Source organism: Lissotriton vulgaris, chromosome 3_2, assembly GCF_964263255.1.
Source record: "Lissotriton vulgaris chromosome 3_2, aLisVul1.2, whole genome shotgun sequence".
Lineage (NCBI taxonomy): Eukaryota > Metazoa > Chordata > Amphibia > Caudata > Salamandridae > Lissotriton > Lissotriton vulgaris.
In genome coordinates, this window is record NC_141690.1 from 7,198,658 (window position 1) to 7,222,957 (window position 24,300).

General features: G+C 50.4%; 1 protein-coding gene across 2 annotated transcripts in view; it reads left to right on the forward strand.

Moving 5' to 3' along the window:
• The window catches only part of PDS5A (PDS5 cohesin associated factor A), a 1,517,933-nt gene that overhangs the window by 87,683 nt on the left and 1,405,950 nt on the right, over window positions 1-24,300 (forward strand). For both annotated transcript variants that reach the window (XM_086963962.1, XM_086963961.1), the window contains exon 5: window positions 7,054-7,151. In XM_086963962.1, coding sequence (XP_086820088.1) covers window positions 7,054-7,151 — 98 coding nt within the window. The remainder of the gene's footprint in view (window positions 1-7,053; window positions 7,152-24,300) is intronic.

Genomic DNA, 24,300 nt, shown 5'->3' on the forward strand with positions numbered 1-24,300 from the left:
GTCATGTACAGTTCTGAGTGGACTGGGGTCAGGTCCACCAGTAGTTCTGGGGTTGCGGGGATCAGAGAGGACCACGCCACGAGGCCGGGTCCAACACATTGAGTCGCGCATGCTTTCCTTACCAGACTTCTATAAATAGTGTCGCTGTAAATTCTGAGAAAATGGATATAAAGCTGGCGTTTAATAGATATTAAAGCAGAGATGCCTTTAAACAAACTGCTTTGGTTTATATAACTAAGTTGTCCTGCTGTTGTGTAGCATACACAGATAACTTGAGTAACTCTTCAAATAAGCACCACTACCATGTATGAATTTTCTTTTACCTCTCCCACTACTAGATCATAGCTCTCCCAGTTGAGGAAGAGAAACTAACAATAGGAAACATGTGAAACAAGCTGATGTATAGGCATTTTGTCTTTCTCAAATTCAGTGCTGTTATATGCTAATCTAACACTAGATGCCTGGCCTAAAGATCAACATTGAGCCATACTCTCAATTAATACCTTTTGGCACAGCTTCAAACTAAAATTCACAGTCTAATTTTAACATTTAAAGATCCTCATAAAGGACAGTTATGTAGGTTAAAGCTCAACACTTCCAGATTCACACCAGGCTGAGGCTCCTTTTTTAATTTTTTTTACATTTAAAAAAAACAACAAAAACGACCGTAACATTGCGACCTGATGCATGGAAGGAAAAAATTAAAGAAAAACCCCACTGTGCAACCGATACTGGGTATAGTAGAATCTCCAAACTAAACCAAACCGACTCTCAACCCCCACCCGCACCCCTACTCATGGCTGACGCCTAACCCCAACTGGCAGTGTACCTGTCGCCCCATAAACTAAACTACTGACTAACTAAAAGTAGAAAGGAGGAGGTTAGGACCCCCTTTCCCCCTCCACCCCCCCCCCCCCCCTTTGAGTAACCCTCCCGCTCTGGGTCCATGTCCACTCATAGTCCTGGGACCAAAATCAAAATAGAACATATGGGTTAAACCCACTACCTGTTGCTTTCAAAAAGTCCCAGACAGCCTGCAGCCACCATCATTCCTCTTCCTGGATTTTGTCATCGCCATCACGGTCGTGCCTCTCTTGTCTGTTGGGGGACGGCTTTCCAACCAGTCTGCAGCCACTTCTGGGACGTTGAAGAACCAAACCCTCCCGTCAGCCTCCACCCTCAACCGGGCCGGTAACATCATTGCATATTTCAGTCCTGCATCTCTGAGCTTCTTCTTTACTCCGAGGAAACTTTGGTGCTGTTTCTGAACAGTCGGAGTAAAATCCGTGAAGAACGAGAGCGTGGCATTTTCATAGAGAAGGGGACCTCCCGATCGGGAAGCCTGCAGGATAGCGTCTCTGCCCCTAAAATGTAACACCCTCGCAATCATGGGGTGGGGGCCCAGCTTGAGTTCCCCCCCGGCACCCTGTGTGCTTGTTCGATCATGAAGAAGTTGCTTAGCCCCCTGGCTTCAGATGGACGATATCCTCGACGAATAGATCTGGGGCCGGGCCCTCTGCTTTCTTGGGGACATCAGTAATGCGAACATAGTTGCGCTGAGCCCTCCCCTCATATTCGTCCAGCTTCCGGTTGGTCAGGGCGCCAGAGGCTTGGAGATCCCGTACATCCTGCTGGAGCTGTGCCACGTCGTCCGTTAAGCTATCAGTCTTGATATACAGAGGCTTCACTTTCTCACTCGCCTTAGTGAGATCAGCTCGTATGAGATTGACCTCAATGGTGACCGCATCTAACTTATTGTCCAGTGACTCCATCTTTTGACCCAGGGAGGACTTCACTCCATCTATAGCCGCCCTCACGTCAATCAGGGTCGGTTCAGCCGTCGGGCCGACAGACTCCCCTCCGCTTGACTGAATCCGTTTCGACTCTGGCGGTGACCCCTGAGGCATCGTGTACCGGTCAAGTTCATTGTTCTGTATCTGCTGCAACCCTTTAGAGGTTCTTGACTGTTGCCTCTCACACTCGGATTTTGACATCATCTCAATCACCTCTTCGGCGGACCCCGGGTCACTCCACTCCGCCCGTATGCAACAATGGCTCTCTATTCACCCAGTCAGGGGGGGGCGTGTACGTATGCAGTGTCCCCAGCCAGATCCGGTCTCAGTACTGTCAAGCGGAAAGGGCTCAGCCCCTAAACTGCTGTCCCCAACTGGCTTGTCAGACCTCAAAGCGCGAGTCCACGATCTCAGGGGAAATGTAGGGCCAGAGAGGCGCCGTCCTGCCCATCTCGAATCACTACGTCCAGGGCCACTCCGGGCGGGTCGGCCCCCACCGTCACTTAAGGATGTATGTTATAGCTGGCTTTGGCGCCTCCTGCCACAACCGCTGCGCCACCTCCACTGCTCACCCCGATCTCTGCCCACCCGGGACTCAATGGCACCAGCGCCTTTCCGTGCAGCGACCAAGGCGGATGTAGATCTCACTCCCGGGGGCCCGACTTCTAGCCACCGTCACTCAATCAGGGGGCAACCTTGCAGGCAGCAGCTCTTCATCTGGGGCCAGACCGCTCTCAATGCCACCTCCTCCAGCGCGGTGCACCGGGAGCCCCCGCAACCAGCCACAAAATCCCGGGGTCCAAGGCCAGTGCGAGCTGGTCGGCCTCCACTGTCACTTAAGGATGTACGTTATGGCCAGCTCTGGCGCCCCTCGTCGCAACGGCTACGCCACCTCCACTGATCACCCCGATCTCTGCCCCCCGGAAATGCAATGGCACCAGTGCCGTCCAGACCAGCGACCAAGACAGATGTAGGTTCCACTCCCGGGGGCCCCGGCTTCTAGCAACCGTCACTCAATCAGGGGGTAGCCCTGCAGGAAGCAGCACTTCATCTGTGGCCAAGCTTCTTTCAGTGCCACCTCCTTCAGCGCCGTGTACAGGGAGCCCCCGCAACCACTCACAAAAGGAAGGAGGGGAAATCCCAGCCTCGAATATTCATCTGCCAATCAAAATCAAACGGCACCTAAAGGGGGGGGGGGTTGGGGGGGCCCGCTGCACTCTCTGGCCCTTTCTGCTACACACCCGCGACCGCCGATCCACACCTGGGCCTGACCGGTGACTTCCGGTTTGCGGCCCCGGTGTTATGAAACTTGTGGCCGGCTCTCCTGTCTAAGCCAGTCCCCGACTCCAGCCAGCACCAAGGCCTCGGAGAGTGTGCCGTCTAACTCTGGCCCCCGATGACACAGCAGTAGGAATAGTCACTGTTAACTGTCATCTGAGTAGCGGCGGGGTCAGCGATCGGGATGAGTTCCAGGATAGTAGGAATGGGGGACAGGTCCGGGGGAGCTGAATGAATGCTACCCTAAGGCCTGAGGCTACCCTAAGGCCTCGTAGCGCTTGGACCGGGCGAACAGAACAACCAGGCTGTACAATTAGTGAAAGAGAAAAGTTTTCAAAAGTCTGCGAAACGTTTGTAGATCAGATTCGCTGCGCAAAGTGGGTGGCAGAGAATTCCAAAAGGTAGCAGCATTCCATGAAAAGGAGCGACCTCCCCATCTGGCTTGTCGTACTTTCCGTGAGATTGCAAGAAAGGCTGTGCTTGAGCATAGGTTTCTAGGAGGGTGGTACGGAGTCACTAAAGAACCAATCATAGCAGGGCCTGAGTGCCACATAGCTTTGTGGGCTATGCACATTGCCTTAAATCGAATCATGGCCTGGATTGGCAGCCATTGAAGCTTCAAGGCAGCTGACCCCGACTGTCTCTGAGGCAGCTCCAAAAGTAAACGTGCCGCGCAGTTCTGGGTCACCTGCAGCTTTTTAATAGTAGCCATTGGTGCACCCAGATACAGGGCATTCCCGTAGTCTAGGCGGTACAAGATGAGAGCCTGCACCATAATCCTACGAACCTGAAAAGGGAGAAGAGGCAAACTTTTTCTCAACAGCCTCATCCCGCCAAAGCAGGTGGCTGAGAGCTTGATAGCTTGATGATTGAAACAGAGAGTGCTATCAAGCCACTCTCCGAGACTCTTAATTTGGTCTTTCGGCACTGGCATAGTGCACAGGTCAGCCAGCCCAAAGCTGCTCTGTGTGACGGGGACTTACCCAGGAACATCAGTTCAGTCTTTTCCCCGTTTAAGTTTAGATGAGAAAATGCCATCCAGTTGGCTACCGCTTCTAGGCAGCTGCCCAGAGTGCTGGATGATCCCTGAAGGTGGTTGAGAGCAACCACCAATTAGGTATCATCTGCATAGGTGACAATTTCGATGCCAAAGGGAAGCACTATCCCAGCTAATAGATATTAAAAAGCGTGGGGCTCAGGAAGATCCTTGAGGAACCCCACCGCTAAGGGGCCATAGTTTAGATTGAGTAGCACCCTCCGAGACCTGAAAAAATCGGTCTTTCAGAAAGGATTGCAGCCAGGTAAAAGCCAGACCTGTCACCCCAAGATGTTTTAGTCAGGAGAGCAGGATGTTATGATCCACAGTGTCAAAGGCGGCACTGAGGTCCAGCAAAATAATTACGGCATAATACCTCCGAGCGCCCTCTGTCACTGCCAAGAGGGCTGCTTCCGTCCCAAGCTTAGGACGGAAACCTGCTTGGGAATCATGGAGTAGAATGTTAGACTCCAGGTGATGAACTAAGATGGTATTGATATGTTTCTCAAGCAGCTTGGCCAACCATGGAAGGAGAGAAATTGGACTGTAATTGGCCATGATGAAAGGATCCAGATTGGGTTTCTTCAATAATACTCTAACTTGGGCACATTTCCATGCCAACGGCACCTTTCCTGAGGTGATGGAGGCGTTTAGAACATTCAGGATCACTGGCCAAATTACATCCGTGACTAGCATAAGATGGCGCGGAGAGGCTGAATCAATGGGACAACCAGATGTTACTCTCGACATTAGTGTGTTCAGTAATGCCTCATCGAGCAGAGGGAACTCCATTAAAATACACTGTGGAATCAGAGGACCACTCTCCGCACCAAGAAGAACGGAATTACCCTGAGGAGAGGTAAAAGAATGGTAAATGAGCTGAATTTTTTGATGGAAATATTCATCCTGCTTATCACAACGTTTTTGTGCCTCTTTAGGGTCCGGGAGTTTTTGTGGAGCGCTAATGAGATATTTGGCAATCCGAAAGATCTCCCTAGGCGCATTGGCTGCCGCACTAATCCTGCCCTCATAGAATACAGATTGCGCAGTTTTAATTTCCGCCTTATAGTTCATGATTGCTTCTCTATAAGCGTTTCTACTGTCAGCTTCTGGAGCCTGCCTCCAACTCCTTTCTAGTTTTCTACACGTTTGTTTCAGTTCCCTTAGTTTGGGAGTGTACCATGGTGCCAATTTTGATTTGTTTTTTTTATGAGATTTTCAGAGGGATTAAAGAATCTAGCGAGGTCTGTATCCAAGCATCAAAATTACTGTTGGCCTTACCAGGGTTTGAAGCAGACAAAGGAGTGGTAGCAGTCAGAGAGGTTGGCCACTGGCTGACGGAAAGATTCGGTCATTTCCTTCTCAGCAGTGAAGCCGGACTCTGCAGCACAGGGAATGCCAAAGTTTCCCATTCCAAGGGAACAAGTAGGTGATCAGTCCATGGGAGGGGGATTGGAGGACCCACATGAAGATTTAGGTCATTGCTAAACACAGCATCAAGAAGGTAACCCTTAATGTGTGTAGGTGCAAAGCCCTTCTGGACAATTTGGAGAGCTGATAAATTAGACAGAAGATCCCTTGCTTGGTAATCAAAGGGGTCGTCTAGATGTATGTTCAAATCTCCGAGAACTGTAAAATTCGCTGGAGATAATGCTAACTCAGCAAAATGGGACAGAAGACGATCAAGAAACTGACCCATCGGTCCTGGTGGCCGATAAAGTAACAGGCCAGAAAAGGTGACGGTAGGAGAAATTTCAAGTGCAAAGCTCAGACTTTCGCAGTCAGGAATTTCCGCAATTGATAAACGACAATGGAAATAATATTTGAAGATTATACCGAAGCCCCCACTTATACCAGTTTTACGATCTGCTCTATGTAATGAGTACCCAAGCTGTAAAATCTGAGTAATGGCTCGGTCAGCCTCATCCCGCAACCATGTTTCAGATAGGAAAAGAGCATCAGGTTTAAGATTTTCCAAGAGAAGTAAAATTTTATCAGAATGCTTGATAAGGGAACAGCAATTCAAAAGAATTTTTTTTTATTGGGGGCAGAGACCCTTGGACTGCCTTAGTGTGAGAATTAAGTTTAAAATCACAGTGGGGACAGTTTGTGACCGTATTAACCGGGCACATAGAATGAGAACACATATCACCAGGGGGCGCCCTTAAATTCCACAATGTCTGTGAATTATAGCTATGGCGGATATTCTTAGTATTATCAAAATTACCTGGGGTCCTGGCCCTTGGTCGCGGACGGGCTTGCCGCTGGCGCGCCCATGACGTGGTAGCTAAATAGTCTAGGGTGGTCCAGAACTAGAACGCTACCCCACTGGAAGTAGGAATCTGCTCCCAAAGGCCCTCCGCACAAACGGCAATAGCCGCGACGGGCCGGGGCCGAGGAGCTGAGGCTTCATGCGGTCATCTTTGACCGACGCATAGCTCCTCCCTTCCTGAGGCTAATTTTTAAGCTTTAATACTAATTACTTTGCATGTTAACTGGGAAATGCACATTTTTTTAATAGAAAATCCATGTGCTGGTGGTGGCACTGGAAGAAGGGTCTACTGCACATGTATTCTGGAGAAAAGACAACGTAAAGAACTCTAGGTTGAGGTTCAACATTTTTTTTATATTGAAGAAAAATGGCTTGCTCTGCATGACTTTATCTGCCTTATTGTCTACTGGGTTCCAGTGCACATCATTTGTGTAGTTTAATTATAAAGGAACTTGACAATGCATGGGGCAATTGTCACAATGTTTCACCATATCTGTTTTAAAATGTAATTAATTCTGTCCTTCTCTGCTGTAGAACTAGAATATTGAGTACCACATATGAAAATGAATATAACTGAGAATCACGTTGTGCAAGTTTTCAATTATAGCTCCTTCCAAGTGTCCTTAAAGAAATGCTTGACTCATATAAACTTTTTTTGTGTGTTTTCCCCATAGAATTTAGCTTGGGTCAAGTCTTACAACATATGCTTTGAGCTAGAGGACTGCAATGAAATATTTATACAGCTTTTTCGGACACTGTTCTCCGCAATCAAGTAAGTGAATATATATCTAAAAAGTAAATGCCTTTTGAAACCGTTCATTAACACAACAGCACAGTGAGAAAAGTGAAGGTTTTAATTAGATATTTGCATACGTTCACTAAATCTTGTGTTAAATCCTGCTGCTGACCTCTTACATGTCGCATGTAGCTGACCTGGGGAGGTGCCATTCTGGAGCGAAGTAGAGAAGGAAATTACTGAGACCCTATGCCGCCCAATTGAATGAACCCCCAGGGTGGAGGAATTGGGTGGACCCTGCACTAAGCAATCGTTCATAGGCCTAGCTTGCATGGTGAACAATCGGTATATAGCGCGCTTAAGAAAGTGACCTCCGACGCCTCAGCTATCAGTCTAGTGCACGGGACTAGTGAGCGCAGCAAGAAAAACCCATGTACAAAGCACACGGATGTCTGCAAAAACATGTTTGGGATTCCCTTTTCGGTGGGCTTATCCTGGCCTGTCTATTCAGGGAGATGGAGCCATGTGTGGGCCACTGGTGATGCTATCATTACTCCATCGTAATCGCACCCTTATCCCTCTCCTTTATGAAGTGTAATGTGTTCAACTGCCCGCTGTAGCTGTATATGCAAATGCAATAAAATTGGTTATAATCTTGGTATAAAAACATGTTGCATTGAACTCTTGTTCATCTACTAAATATTGTGATTTTTTTGGCCATAAAAAGCAATTCTGCTTGTAAAGCAAAATACTTTTACAAATGTCACCAATACCTCAAGTTAGTCATAGTACAGGTAACTATGCTTACTGGGAATATTTGTTGTGAGTAGTTGTTAAATGGTTAACTCATCTGATCACCTCAGCACTAATGTAGTGTCATACTACCGTTTGGAATCTCATCCTTATCTTAATAATTAGTGAAACCCAACCCCATCGTCCCTCAGTTAAGTTTTGATATGCTGTCCAAATCAGACTCCCTCAGTCCTGCCACCCCTGCTAATCATATGTAGTGCAGCAATCCTGCCACCCCTGCTAATCATATGTAGTGCAGCAAGATTTTAAAAAGAATGGAGCCTGTACTAAATTAGCACCCTTTTCCAAGTTTCTGTTGTATAGATAGCTTGTTCTCACTAGATCTTGGCCATCTAGAAAAACGTCGACAGCCAGTCTTCTGCCACCAGCATCAACCAGCTCACACCTGTGAACTTAAACCCGGAGCACCTGCTCACCCACTTGACCTCCTCACCATGCTAGACACTGACTCCATCCTGAACTCCTTGCACTTGGGAGCACCCATTGACCCTGCCCTACCACCTCTGAAGCAAGGCAATTGGCGACGAGCTCAGGAAGGTCCTAAACACCCCTAAGACCATGGCCTCCTTCTCGGAGGACTGGAAACGTGCTGAAATGAGGCTCCTCCTGAAAAAAACATCCTCATTACCAAAGAATTACTGGCCCATCTCTCTGCTCCCTTGTCCAGCAAAAGTCCTCAAGAAAGTGATCAACCAGCTACTCACTCAACACCTAGAAGACCACAAACTCCTGGAACCCTCCTAATCTTGATTTAGAGCTAACCACAGCACTAAGACAGCTCTAATCACAGCCAACAACACCGGAGCCCTCGTGGACCTTGGAGAAATGGCGGCCATCATTCTCCTGGACCTGTCTACCGCATTTTACAGTCTTCAACACATCCTGATCAACAGCCTCCACCACATCAGGATCGAGGTAGACGCCCTGAAATGGATCGCCTCATACCTCTCCGGTAGCACCCAAAGGATCCCTCTCCCACGGTTTACCTCTGAGCCCAAGATCATCATCTACAGAGTCCCCCAAGAATCAAAGAATCAACCCTCCACCCCACCCTCCCCACCTACATGACCCCTCTGGCTGACAGTCTGATCGCACAGACTCCACATCACCTCCTACGCCAACAACACCCAGCTCATCCTCTTTTGTCTGAAAACCCCTACTCCACCACCACCACCTAAGCCAACTTCCACAGATACATGATGAATGTTGCAGACTGGATGAAGGACTAATTGGCACAGACAATACCGAAGTCTTCATCAACGCCTCTCCATGAAACAATGCCTGGTGGCTCGTGGAACTCCGCCCAACCCAAAAAACACCCCTGCAACCTCTGCATCATCCTCTATAGCAAGCTATCCATGAAGAAACAAGCCAGCTCGGTCTCATCTACCTGCTTCCACACCTTTCGCATGCTCCACAACATCTTCAAGTGGTTCCCAGTTAACACCAGAAGGACCGTCACGCAGACCCTCATTACCAGCAAACAGGACTACGGAAACGCTCTCTATATAGGAATCCCTGCATGTCTCCAGAAGAGACACCAGACAGTAAAAAACTCAGCAGCAAGACTCGTACTCGACCTCCCCAGAAGGACCAACCTAACACCACATCTCAAACTACACTGGCTCCTGATTCAGAAGAGATGCCAGGACAATATGTTGACCCAGGCTTACAAGGCCTTGCACAACGAAGGATCAGCATACATCAGCAAACATCTGACCTTCCAAATACTGACCAGACACCTTCGATCAGCTTCCCTCTCCCTGACAGACACCCCACGGATCCGCCGAAACAAGAGCAGAGGATGCCCCTTTAAAAAAAATTGTTTTTTTGAGTTTTGAGTCAAAACACAAATACAAAAAAATAGAAATAAAATAAGACGGATCACACAATCAAGTATCACATTTGGTTGTACACATTGGTAGCTACAGTAGCGCCGGCCAAAAAGTACGGATCCAATATGCAGCGACTTTACATCCTGCAAGGCAGTGATAGATAAATGTACAGAAAGTCAAATCCACGTAGATAGGCGACCTTATCAGCATTTAGCAGTGCCTCAATTCGGTGAGCATTATCAATGGTAGGAGTGGCCCAATCACTGAACCCACCAGCACACACTCCCCCCTCCCCCCAATATATGTCCAGGACCTTTAGTATTCCGTCTTGATCCTCACTGTCCGTGATGTGACATCTGGTACTGTGCAAATAACCCCCAGAAACTTTTCTGCTGACTGCAGGGGGGAAGCTATTAGTTATAAACATCTGATTGGGTGTTACAATACATCATATCTTTTTCCCACTCTGTAACTGTTGGTACAGGGCCACGCATCCAACGCATTGCAGATCTACGTTTCGCCAGGAGAAGCTCCATGGCTACCAATTTACGAACAGGTTTCCGGAGAGGTTTCGTGTAACCCACTAACGGTAGTAGTGGATCAGGGGTAAGATACAATCCAGCAATATCATTGAGTGCCTGAAAAATGTTTCTTCAGAATACCTCCACTGGGGGAAACTGCCTGGCTACATGGAAAAAACTGGCCCTGGCATGTCACATCTCACAGCAGTCAGTGGCACGCAGCCCATATCGACATAGTCATTGTGGAGTGTAATGAACCTGTGTAAGAATTTTAAATGGGCCAACCTGTGGCGGCCATTCAGGGAAACCTTGCGAGTGGCCGCACAGCAATAATACCAAATAGCATCAGTGAGCGGAACCCCGGTGTCAGTTTGCCATGCCTGCCGTGCCTTAGTGTATGATGTGGTCCTAATAAGTTGGGACCAGGCATATAGGTGAGAAACTAGCTTAACAGGTGACTTTGAGCGCAATAGTATGGATAGGGCCGGGAGTTCTGGGGGCTCTAGGAGCTCATCTGCCAGTACCGCCTGCAGAGCGTGGCGAAACCTAAATAAATGTGTTAGTGCCGAGGGTCTTGTTACACCAACTATCATATCCTCCCAGGAGCCCACCCTACCAGTGAGCTAAGAGCCCCTCACTCGGTGCTAAGCGTGAACCACCGACACCACTCCACCCTCAAAAGAGGCGAGTATAATTGAGCCCCAGCCTGCATCTTAAGCAGCATGCGCCAAGCATGAACTATGGAGTTTACCGAATCCAGTACTCCACAGAGTCTGATAGGCGGTTTAGTCAAGAAGCATGGTAAAGGGTCTGGGCTAGCTGCAACCTTTTCAATCTGGAGGTGTGGTAAATCATGCGGGCCATGGACCCAGCAATGGGCATGGGAAACCTGTGCCACCCTATAATAAAGTTCCAAATCTGGCGTGCCCAAGCCTCCCGCAGTATAAGGTAAAGTGAGAATGTCTAATGCAGCGGTCTTCAATCTGTGGGGCGCGACCCCCAGGGGGGTAATGGGTCCCAGATGCTGCAGAGTGCAGTTTCTGGCATTGGGCTGATCGAGGGTGCTCACGGGAGGCCTAATTCACACCCAGGTGTGAAAAACATCGACTCATTAACAAGTAAAAGGTCAGTTAAAGACCTGTCAAGTACTTGGGTGTGACTGTGTGTGTGTCCCTGAAGCGGTTACAGCCGGGCTCACATACATGTGCTGGGGGGTCGGGGGGGGGGGCTGGGGCAGTGGCTGTAGTGTAGCCCTTTGAGTTCAATGGATGTTACGCACCTGGAGCTGTGGGTCCCGTGACACGTCCCCAGCCCCCAGCAGGGAGGCACAGAGATGCCCTCCCATGAGCGGGAAAGAAGGAAGACGACGCAGAGAGATACTGATCCCCCATGAGAGGCACAGAAAAGGTGGGTGGATGAATGATGGGTGGATGGATGGATGTTAGGCTGAAGGATGGATGGATGTGTGAAAAGGTGGGTGGATGAATGACGGGTGAATGGATGTATGGATGGGAGGATGAAAGGGTGGATGGATGGATGGATGGATGGATGGATGGATGTATGGATGGAAGGATGAAAGGGTGGATGGATGAAGGATAGATTGGTGAAGGATAGATGTATGGATGGAAGAATGAAAGGGTGGACGGATGAAGGATGGGTGGATGAAAGGGTGGATGGATGAATGATGGATGGATGGATGAATGATGAATGATGGATGGATGTGTAAAAAGATGGGTGGATGAATGATGGGTGAATGGATGTATGGATGGGAGGATGAAAGGGTGGATGGATGGATGGATGGATGGATGGATGAAAGGGTGGATGGATGGATGAAAGGTTGCATGGATGGATAAAAGGTTGCATGGATGGATAAAAGGTTGCATGGATGGATAAAAGGTTGCATGGATGGATAAAAGGTTGCATGGATGGATGAATGATGCATGGATGGATGGATTTTTGAAAAGGTGGGGGGATGAAAGATGGGTGGATGTATGAAAGGGTGGGTGGGTGGATGGTTGGATTTATGAAGGATGGATGGGAGGATGAAAGGGTGGATGGATGAAGGATGGATGTATGGATGGGAGGATGAAAGGGTGGATGGATGTATGAATGGATAAAAGGTTGCATGGATGTATGAATGGATAAAAGGTTGCATGGATGGATGAATGAATGATGGATGGATGGATGGATGTGTGGAAAGGTGGGTGGATGAATGATGGGTGGATGGATGGAAGGAAGGGTGGATGGGTAAAGGATGGATGAATGGATGGATGATGGATGTATGGATGGATGAGTGAAAAGGTGGATGGATGAATGAAAAGGTGGATGGATGAATGAAAGGGTGGATGGATGAATGAAAGGGTGGATGGATGAATGAAAGGGTGGATGGATGAATGAAAGGGTGGATGGATGATTGATGGATGTATGGATGGAAGGGTGGATGGATGTGTGAAAGTGTGGGTGGGTGGATGATGGAGGGATGTGATGAGGTCTAACAGGCGCATTTATGGTTGTCAAAAGTTGATGATGAGTACCAGTTTCTAGAAACTTTTTTCGGAAGGGGATCCTTGCGCCTAAAAAGGTTTTACAAGGGGGTCTCGGCATCAAAAAGTTTGAAGACCTCTGGTCTAATGCCACGCGTGGAGTCTTGCCCGCCCAAGCTAGCATAATCATTAAAGTGCGCAGCTCTCTGAACATATGCTGGGGCACTACTATGGGTATATTGACGAATAGAAAAAGGAAGCAGGGGATCACCACCATTTTCATAAGGAAGACCCTTCCCACCAGCGAAAGCGGGAGCCGAATCCATCTGTCTAGATCATTGCCTAACTTGGAAATAACTCTGCCATAATTTGCCTTAATAACTTGATCCGCGTCTGAATAGACCGGATTGGATGTCCACTGAAGTGGGAAGTCAAGAGGAGTTGGCATTGTAGCCGGTGTTCACGACAAAATTACGGATTTGTCCCAATTAATCCTAAAGCCCGAGAGCCCCCAAATCGCATCTGGGTCGCTGTTGTACAAGAGCATGTCATCCACGTAGGCCAAGACAATTAAGTTGTAATTGGGGAAGCGAAGCCCTCTGTACCCGTGATACTCCTGCAGCAAGAGCTTGGCGGCCACCGCGTACAATAGAGGGGATAAGGGACATCCCTGTCAAGTGCCCCGCGATATGTGGACCGGATCGGAGACCGGGTCCCTGGTGCTAACCCGTGCAACTGGAGAGTTATAAAGCACAGATACCAATTGCAAGAAGACCTCTCCGACTCCCATGCGTCTCAAACGGCAGGCATAAACTTCCATTCAATTGAATCGAATGCCTTCTCTGCGTCTAAGAAGGCCGCAGCTACCTTTACCTCCGGTCGAACATGCTGAAGGGCACCAAACACGGTCCTAAGATTGTATGACAGCTTAGGGCCCGGTATAAATCTGTCCTGCTCAGGGCCAATCAACAGGGGCAATAATGGAGATAGATGATTAGCCAGTATTTTAGTATTAAATCTTTTTATTGGAAATTTTTTACAGCACATACGACAAAAATACATGCAGGTGTGGCCACCGTATCTTTTAACAGAGCTAAGTCCAGGACTTGAAAAGACAAGCTAAGCCTATCAGCACTAGAACAAGCTTGTGCCTCTGCGAGAAAGCATTGTATATGCTATAACTAACTAAATAGAACAAAACTCCAAGAAAACCCCTGAACTCCTCCCTACTCATTCCACCCTCCACCCGTGTTCCAAGTTAACCACCTATACTATCTAGGCCATTCGCGCCCTCTAGCCTTGTGTCATCTGTTCCGTATCAGAGAGACGCAGTAAACTGAGGAATCGAGGGCAAGTGACTTCCCCGAATTCAGAGGCCAACACGGACAAGAAGGGCTGCCACAGCTCGATATACTTAGATCCCTCCTCTGCCATAGTCCGCGTAAGCTGTTCTATACCAAGTACCTGCCACAGATGGTGGAGCCAGCCATTGAAGGTCGGGACGTGGGCTGTCAGCCAGTCTAGAAGTATATTTAGCATTGCTGAACCCAGTGCTATTGCTATCAGGTGGCCTCTGCGAGAATGCAACAGGTAGGTCATAGGGTTTGGGAGGCCCTGGAGGACCTATGAGGGGAATCGTGGAATCTGTGTCAAAATGCACTTCTACTTCGTCTAATATCGGTTTCCAATAGGCTTGGAGCTGAACGCAGTCCCAAAGGACGTGTACCAAAGTGCCCACCTGTCCACACCCCCTCCAACATATTGCATGTCTAGTGTGGTCCATGGCATGGATACGTTAAGGAGTGTAGTACCAGTAGGTTGCAATCTTAGTAAGGGTGTCCGTGAGTCCCATGTGATATGCGGAATGTCGTGCTCTATAGTATATGCCCTCCCACTCCTTATGACTGAGTGACCTGCCCAAGTCCCTCCCGGAGCTGTAGGTGTGAGCGAATCTAACCTTTAGCATCTTGTATAAATTGGATATCAGCTTTTTGTCTGTCTTGTGTGTAATAAGACAGTGTTCATAGAGGAGGAGGTGTCTATCAGCCACTGGACAGATCTGGTCACTAAGCGCCCAATGTCGTACTTGCAAATATCGCAGTCTCTCCGACTCTGGCATCTCATATTCTTGCTTGAATTGGGTGAAAGGGATAACTCCTTCCGCTGTATATATGTGGTAGAGGTATCGACACCCAGAGGGTCGCCACCTTGCAAAAGCCATCGTATCCATACCTGGAGTGAAATCTGGGTTGTCCATCAGTGGAGTAAATGGGGACGGGAAGGTGGTAAGTTCGTGTTTAATATTGGTTTGATCCCATATGTCCATGGGGACACTTGTGATATGTGAAGCGTATAAGTTAGGGGGTCTGTTTGCGAAGAAACTGAATTTCCTGCAATGGTCTGCCAGCCACCGCCTAGTCCAGGAATAACCAGTGTTTCTCTGACTCCCAACGGCTCCACTCCACCAGAAGACGCAGTTGAGCAGCTTGGAAGTAGAGCAATAAGTCTGGGAGCCCGAGTCCTCCCCCCCCCCCCCCCTCCCCCCTCCGGGGAGAGCGTCGCCAGCCTCTGTTTCAGACGTGGTTTTCGACCGTTCCATATGAACTGTGCCAGTTCTGATTGTGTTCGCTGTATCCAGCCAGCGGGAGGTCTGAGAGGGATAGTGTAGGAGAGTGGGGTCTGCTTCCTATGGTCACCCCCACTTTTTGCTTTTTACTTTACTGGTTTTCGACTTGGATGTGGCTGTGGGCCTGCTAATCGGACCCACAGCACAGATGCCAGATGTACTCTCTCTCTAAATCTAACATGTACCCTAGGTACAACCACAATTGGGAATTGGTTCACCTTGTCAGCCCCTGTACTAAGTGTAGCCTAGGTACTCAGGGCATAGGTGCAACCAAGGCCTACCAGGGGCTGCAGCATGTATTATGCCACCCCTGGCTGGACACTCAAATAGACGCAACTGGCTGATCACTCAGCTGGGGCAAGGTCGTGTAATCACCCCTTGCTTAGGTGTAGTATTTCTGTAGTAGGGGATCTCTGTGTATAGTCAAAATCTAGTGAATAGTCCCGCCCATGTGCGTGGACCCCGGCAATCAAAAATAATCTCTTAAGTTGTCAAAATAATGCAGAAACTGCAAAGACACTTAAGAGAGAATTTAAAGACAAATAATGCAGCCTATATCCACAGGCTACACTGTCCAGTACTTCAACTAGAAATTCCACCAAAAAACACCACACATAATACAGCCTGCCCAGTTTCTACCATAGAGAAACTTGCCTCCCCAGTAAAAGACTCTGGAATGATAGAGAGGAAGGTAGGGACAGACAAGCCCCATAGGCTGCCATTATGTGGCTTAAATAGGATACTGTGCCTTTAAGAGAACTTTCCAGAACTTCTCCCAGTATCCCAGAATGCATAGCAGGTCCCTCTACTTTCAGTTCTTTTTTCCGGCTCCTTTTTACAGGACCCTGGCATTGAGCTCTCCCTTGTTTCAAGGGTGTATTGAATATTTTGGCACTTTTGTGTTTTAAAAGTGTTTCAGTTTACTTTCTTGGTGTTCTCTTTCTCTTTTGTGTGCTGATTCAGGCGTTTTAGGGCTCTAAAATGCCTGGCCTTTTTGATAAATGTCCAGCATGTGGGAGGAAGAAGGCCAAGAGTGATCCCCACGATGTCTGCATCGTCTGCCTCCCTGAAGATCATGTCCCTGAGGACTGTCATCTGGGATCCCTCTGCTGAGGCCTCTGGGGGGCTCCCCAGAGGCAGGAAGTCCAGCAAACTGTCCCGGTCTCCGTCGACGTCGATTGCATAGACGACGACGTCGAGAGGGATGACGGCGGTGTGCTCCCCTTCTCCCTGGGGCTCTGGGTCTAGACGGCGTGACGGCCCGACGTCAAAGGGCCTGGAGAGGTCGCCGTCTAAGCCACCGTCGACGTCATTGTCATAGTCATCGTCATCGTCGACGTCTAGGTCTTCCTATCGACGTCGGAGACGAAGTGACAAGCATCGGCGCTCGCAGTCGAGGCGACACCGCCGATCGCCGTCGAAGCACCGGTCGACGTCGAGGGGCTCCTCGACGTCGAGAGCGTCTAGACGGAGGAATCGACGCTCGTCCTCGAGGAAGGAACGTTCGACGTCGCGGAGGCGGCGTACGAGGTCGACGTCGAGGGGTCGGCGTTCGATGTCGAGGAAGAGGAGGTCGACGTCGCGGAGGCGGCGTCGACGCCGGAGTCGCGGAGGCGACGTTCGACGCCAGAAAAGCGACGCTCAGCGTCGAGAAGAAAGAGGTCGGCGTCTGGGAGTCGTTCTGCCTCTCCAAAACGGCGCAAGAAGGATTCTGGTCCCAGAAGTCAGACTGCTTCTAGTGGAGGGCGCAAGAGGAAGCGTTCACCTGCTGAAGGGGCTGGATCTCAGCCCCCTTCGCCTAAGGGGTCACCGGGCTCGGTGTACTCAGAAGTGTACACGCCATCTCGGCCTCGGTCGCCAACTCCTCCTCCTGTTCCTAAATAGGATCCTCCACCCAACCCTCCACTTCCGTCAGGCGACCCACCACCACCACCACCAGTCCCTCCGCATCGGCCCCCCCGCAGCCGAGGGTTCCTCCGCCGAGGTCCACTTCGCTGCCATCTTTGCCTGTACCTCCTAAGGGGACCCCAAAACCGAAACCCCGAGAGGAGCCAAGGAAGACCCCACCACGGAAACCGGTGGAGCGGCCACGGGCTGGCAGGTCTCGCTCTCGCTCTGGGAGAAGGGAGAGATCGCGACACAGATCGTCCACGAGGTTGAGACGCCGCCATAGGAGGCGCGAATCTCGCTCTCACACAAGGTCCTCTGGTACTAGAGACTATTCTCCTACCTTGTCGGAGTCACCGGACACGAGGGTGTCCCCGATTGATGACCTGGTGGCGTTCCATGATGTCCTTTTAAGGGGCGCTGCGAAGTTGGGCATATCCTTGACGGTGCCTACTCCTAAAACTTCAGTCATTTTTGAGACATTGCATCAAAAACACCTGTCTCGTCCTCTCCTGCCTCTGGTGCCGGGCCTGGAAGAACCGGCTATGGCCCTTTTTCTCACCCCTGCGGTGACGAAGGCGGCTCCATCGAGGCTGCTGAAGAAGTACCGGGCTCCCGACTCGGACCCGGCCTTTCTGAGGGCGGAACCCCCTCCGGACTCTGTAATTGTGACGGCGGCCCGCAAGCAACATGCCACCTCCCCGTCATCCACGGTTCCCCCGGATAAGGAGTCCAGATGGATGGATTCGGCAGGGAGGAAAGTGTGTGGAACATCGGCTACCTCCATGAAGGCTGCGAGTGCCACGGCGCTGTTGGGGCGCTACGACCGCGCCCTCTGGGACTCCCTCCAGCAGTTTGCAGAGATGTTACCCCACGAGAAGCGCGAGGACTTCCAGGAAGTGCTGAATGAAGGGATGCTGGTGGCTAACCAGATTATCAGCGCGGCAGCGGACTCTTCCTTGTTGGCAGCTCATGGGTTTTGCCATGGGGTTAACCAAAGACGTCACGCCTGGCTCCGTCTTACGTCCCTGAAACCGGACACACAGCAGAGGGTGGCCAACCTACCATTCTCCGGCGAGACCCTCTTCGGGAAGCATGCGGACGATGAAATGGCCCGCATGTAGGCGGAGGCCGAAACGCTCACGGCTGTGGGCCTGGAGAAGCCTAAAGACACGAAGAAGTCGTACCGCCCGTCCCAACGGCGGTTCGGTGGGCAAGGCAGAGGACGTGGCCAGGCTTCGGGACAGTCGCAACAACAACAACAGTTCCGTAAGCCATTCCAGAAGCGCCAGAAGGGCAGAGGAGGCCAGCAGTCGGCTCCGGCGCCCAAGGGCCAGGCTGGGTTTAGGCCCTAGGCACCTCCCTCCCCCGGATCTGTTACCCACTCCGGTAGGGGGAAGCATTCAATTTTTTCTGGCAGAGTGGAGAAAAATTACTCAGGACAAGTGGGTGCTGAATATTGTTTGCAATGGATACAGTCTTCGGTTCACCAGCCCTCCTGCAGCATTTCCACCGGTCAGCTCGCAGTTTCAGCTGCGCGAGCTTCAGGCGGAAGCGGATATCCTGTTAAGGAAAAGGGCGATAGAAGACGTACCTCTGTCTCAGAGAGGATGAGGTCTGTACTCCCGGTTCTTTCTGGTTCGCAAGAAGGACAAGAACGAGTTCAGGCCCATTCTGGACTTGCGACAGGCAAACAAATGGATTCGCAGGGAAAAGTTTTGCATGCTGTCGTTGCATCAGATTTATCCTCAGTTGCAACAGGGGGACTGGCTATGTGCTATAGACCTCCAGGATGCTTACTTCCATGTGCCTATTGCACACAAACACAGGAAGTTCCTGCGGTTCCAAGTTGGTGCCAATCATTATCAATACACAGTACTCCCATTCGGACTGAAGTCTGCGCCGAGAACATTCTCAACGTGTATGGCGGTGGTAGCAGCACACCTGAGGAAGAACAAGGTGCTCGTCTAACCGTACCTGGACGATTGGTTGATCAAGGCATCCTCCTTCTCGGAAGCGCGAGCACACTTCTAGAAGACGTGCGTTCTCTTGAACAAGCTGGGGCTGCACATCAACATGGCCAAGTCTGTCCCGACTCCGGTCCAATGCATACAGTACTTGGGAGCCTCAATCAATACGCTGTCAGCAAGCCTGTCTACTTCGGAAGAGCGACGATTATCTCTCCTTCGGAAGGCTCAGGCTCTTATGGTTGATTGCTTTATTTCGATATGCATATATCATAAAAGCGATACAAAAGATTAAAACAGCATGTCGAAAAAAGTATGACTGTACAGTAAGTAGAAAACATTAAAACACATTAGGACATCATAAGTTAGTTAAAAGGAGATTAAATTGATATGGACCGTCTTTTAAGTCTAATCAACCAGGCCCATTTTAAAAACTTGGCAATGGCACAAACAATCGGGGGGGCTGTATTAGTTGATAGAATCTGAAGGGCGACAGAGTGCTGGCGAGTACCCAATTCTCTGCAGATAGGACCAAGCCAACGTGATCTTGGTCGGCCGTAATCTGGGCATTCAAATAGAAAATGTGGCACAGTCTCTGGTTTATCGGGACAGAGAGCACAGTATCGTGAAGAGGGCTGGGATTTATTCCACCTGGAACAGAGGTCAGCCAAGGGTAACAACCCCAGCCGGAATTTGATGTACAGGGACCGGTCCATGGCAATTGTTATTAGGTCCATGTATGGCTCGTAGGCAACGACATCTTTTATCAGCAGAAAAGCTGCGGTGGTTTTGCAGTGCTGCTGATTACTGATGCGCTTCACGCGGACCCACTCCCAGAACAGTTTTTTTAGGGTCTCCTTTGGGGGGGCGGAGTGACTATGCCAACAAGAGTCCAGGCCTAGGTCCCCTAGAAGGTGTTTGATGTTCTTCAACCATTTGATACTGTGCCAACCGTCGGAGTGCATCACCTCAGCAAGGCCGTCAGCGTAGGGTTTTAGCTCCGGTACCCTCCACAGACGGGCCCAGAGCAAGAGGGGTCGCAGGCGAGCCTGGTCCCCTATTGCTTTGCAGCCAGCATCCATGAGCACTGGGATAGTCGGACTACTCGATGGTATGGCAAGGAGATCTTTAATGAATTTATTTTCCGCCTTGCACAGTAGATCCACTTTGTCCAGACCCCACAATTCAGCTCCATATAGTGACCCAGGGACCGCACGAGCTTTATATATATCAAGTAGGGGGGCAACACATTGTTTAGTTGAGTTGTTAAACTCTTTGAGGAGAGCCCCCCCCACCCTTTTGTGGGTCATTACCATTTTGTTGATATGGGCGGTCCAGTTCATCGCGTCGTTGAGTCGGATTCACAAGTAGTCGAATTCTGCCACTCTTTCTAGGGGTATAGAATTCAAAATAGGGGGGCGGCCAAGTTTGCGGGGCGGGTGCAAAACTAGGTACTTGGTCTTTTCCACATTGATGACAAGGCCCCTGGAGGTGCAAAAGGCCTGGAAGCGATTTAGTAATGTCTGGAGACCTTGGGGGGTTTTAGAGATGAGGAGGGTGTCGTCGGCGAACAGCAAGGTTGGAATTTTTACGCCTCCCAGGGTGGGAGCGTCTGCTGGTTCGCCGAGTAGATGGTTTACCACCCCATTGATATAGAGGGAAAATAAGGTAGGGGCCAGAACACAGCCCTGCCTTACTCCCCTCTCGACCCTGATCTTATCGGTCTTTTCCCCGTTCAACCCCCATCTAACCTGGGCATAGGTGTTTTTGTGCAGTTTAATGAGGAGGTTTAATAAATACGGGGGCATCCCAAGATCGTGTAGCACCCTCCAGAGTTCCTCCCTTGGAACCAGGTCAAAGGCAGTCTTTAGGTCAATAAAGGCCAAATAGAGACTGCCTTTGCCTAGCTCCACCACCTTCCAGTGTAATAACAGGAGCCTAAATACCTGTTCAATGGTTCCGGTGCCTGAACGGAACCCGGCTTGCATGTCGGACAGGATGTGGTTTTCATCCACCCATTGCGAGATCCTCCCCAGAATCACTTTCCCCGCCAATTTCTGGGACGAATCTATTAGGCTTATAGGCCTATAGTTCCCAGGTAGGTCCCTACTGCCCTTCTTGTAGATGGGGACCACCTCAGCACCTCTCCAAGAATCTGGCACCGGGCCACCCGCGACAATTGCATTGAGGAGTGCAGAAATTATTACCCCCCACTCTTCCGGGTATGCTCGGAGGATATCGCCTGGGAGGCCATCCGGGCCAGCTGCTTTAAGAGGAACCAGGGTTTTGATCTGTTTTGTGACATCCAAAACAGAAAAGGATTCCAGGTCTTGGGCCAGACTAGAGGGCGGGGGGTCAAAGGGGTCATTAAGTGAGCCTTCAATGGCAGAGTAGAGTTTTTGGAAGTGGGAGAACCAAGTTTGGGCGTTGATGGTACAGGGCCTCGAAGTATCGTCAGGACGGTTCCTGATACCCACCAAATCCCAAAAACGTTTTGCGTCTTTCCCTCGACTGGCAGTCAGAAGGTCCTGCCAGAAGTTATCCTCCCACTCCATCTTGGCGTTTTTTTGGCAGAGTGCATAGTGCCTCCTGGCCACCCTAGTCCTAGATGGTAATTTGGACTTTACTGCTTCAATGAGAAGTGACTTCGCCTCCCTGCACTTCTGATTGAACCAGCCCAATCTGCCTCGTGGGCTAGGTTTCCTTCTATTCGTGTTGGCTGGCACTACGAAGAGGTCGCTAATAGCCTGGGTTAAAATACAGAACCTCGAGGCCACCTCCGACAACCCTTCCACCTGGTGGTCAAGGTTGGTTAGGGCTGAAGCAAGAAGCTGCCTAATGGCAGAGGTTTTCTCCTCTGAGAGTGCTAGCTTTGCCCACTTTAGCCGCCGGCCACAGTTGGCGACTACTGACAGGTCCGGGGGGGGGTTACAGGAAGTTCTAGTCACAGGGCAGGATATCCACCTGTGAGACATGGTGAGAGAGAGAAGATTGTGATCACTCTCGACAGATGGTATAATCATCATGTCCTCCACCATGCTCCACAGGTGAATGTCAAGGAAGAAATAATCAATCCGTGACGTGTGCCCTGGCCTATTGTAAGTGTGGGCCCCAGCTTTGTCCGACCTGGTTCTGCCATTGGCAGCCCTCAGGCCAAACTCCATGGCTATCGAGTTGATCTGGAGGGCCACTTCTGTCCACTTCTTAATGGGATTCAGTTCGAGGGACGGGATCCCCCACCTGGCATCGAGTTCCTCTTGATCAGATAAGATTTCAAGGTCCAGGGGCTCGAAAGTGCAGTTAAGATCGCCCCCCACTAGGGTGCAGGACCTATGAGGTGATAAGCGGAGCTGGGCTTCTAAGCAGGATATTACTGGGGATTCTCTGCCCCCCTTTGTGCCTCGGGCGTAAATGTTAAAAATATTTAAAATAACTCGGCCTTGGGAGTTTTTTAACACTATGTTCAGGAGATCCGGGCATTTAGTGTCCCGCTCCACCACCCTGCAGTTGAGTTCTGAAGCCACCCAAATTAGGAGGCCACCCGAAGGGCGGCCCCTGCCGGTTGCACTAGGGGCTGCTGGCAGAAAGTGGGTGGAGTAACCTGCCTTATGCAGGGGCACCCCGCTCCAGGTTTCCTGGAACAGGCATATGGAGTATTGCTCCACCAGCGAGTTCCAGTCTGGGAGTGCTAGCTTCCTCTCGAGGCCCGCAACATTCCAGCTGAAAACCCTAAACGAGGGGTCCGTCACAGCTGCAATGCTGCGGTTCTCGACGGGGGGCAACGTCACCACCGCCCCCACAACAGGAGGGCCGGCCGGTAAGCCGGGAGGTTCCCTGGTTTCCCCTTGCTCAGAAACATACTTGGCGGTAACCTGGCTTTGTAGTGCAGTCGAGAGGCAACAGATTTTAGGGGAGGGGATGGGCTCAACAGCAGGACTTGGAACCTCAGAATCATCCCCGGGGACGTCAAGGAGTCAGCAGCCCCAGAAGCCCCAGTTCTGCATCACCGGCGCTGGGTAGAGCTGCTGTGCGAAGACTCCCGGGGAGGGGAGGCCGTGGGCGATGTTTGGAGGAGGGGGCCCGACAGGGCATAGTGGAGTGGTCGGGAGCGTTCTTGGGTAAAAGAAGGATAGGTCGACAGCATCGACCCCCATTCCAGCCGTACGGCCTTGGGAGCATATTGCGTGGGCAGCTCTTATATCTTGAAAATTAACCACCACACAATCGCCCTCAAAGTTTTTTCCCGTGGCCAATCCAACTCACCCTGCGCACCCCAAGGATCAGGCCGTCTACACCCACTGGAAGAGGTCTATTAGTTTTCATCCAGTGGATGACTTTGTTTTTCAGCGCCTGGTGTGTTTCCTGTTGTGATTCTTTTAGGAGGGGGACTTTGGTGAGGACAACAACATAAGGGTGACATTCTGGTGGGAGATTTACCGGAGGGCACTTGCGTGGCGGAATATGCTCGGGGGCCGCTAGGGGAGGATTTTTTGGCAAGGAAGGGATTTTAGACGGAGGCCGATTTTTGGGAGGAGAGGGTGGTTTAGTAGCCCTAGCGGTAGGTGCTGCTCCGTTGGTTTTAACAGGCACAGCAGTTGCCGAATGGGCACTTGGGCCAGTCCCTTTCTTCTGTGGGATCTTTTGGGCAGGGTTCGGCACGAGTGCCGTTACTGCTGGGGGGGGAGTGGCGTGTACCTGAGCTACGTGGGTGAGTTCACTAGTCGTCGGCCGCTTCGCACCAGCCACCGGGACAGGGGTAGTAGCTTTCCCTGAGGCCGGTGTTTTAGCCGGCAGAGACGACTGGACTCTAGTTGTTTGACCTGCTGGGACCTCCTTAACCATATTCCTATCTGGGATAAATTCAGAAGGTCTAGATTGGACTTTCAACAGGGTTTTCAAAGAGAAAAAGTTATCCCTAGTGGCCTGTTCAAAATTGTCGAGTCTAACCCCCAGGCTCCTAACTTGGTCAAGTAGCGGATTAAACAAGGATTTTAACAAATTCTCGAGAGACTCGAGAGAAGTAACCTGATTTACTAGAGCCGGTGTGGCTGGG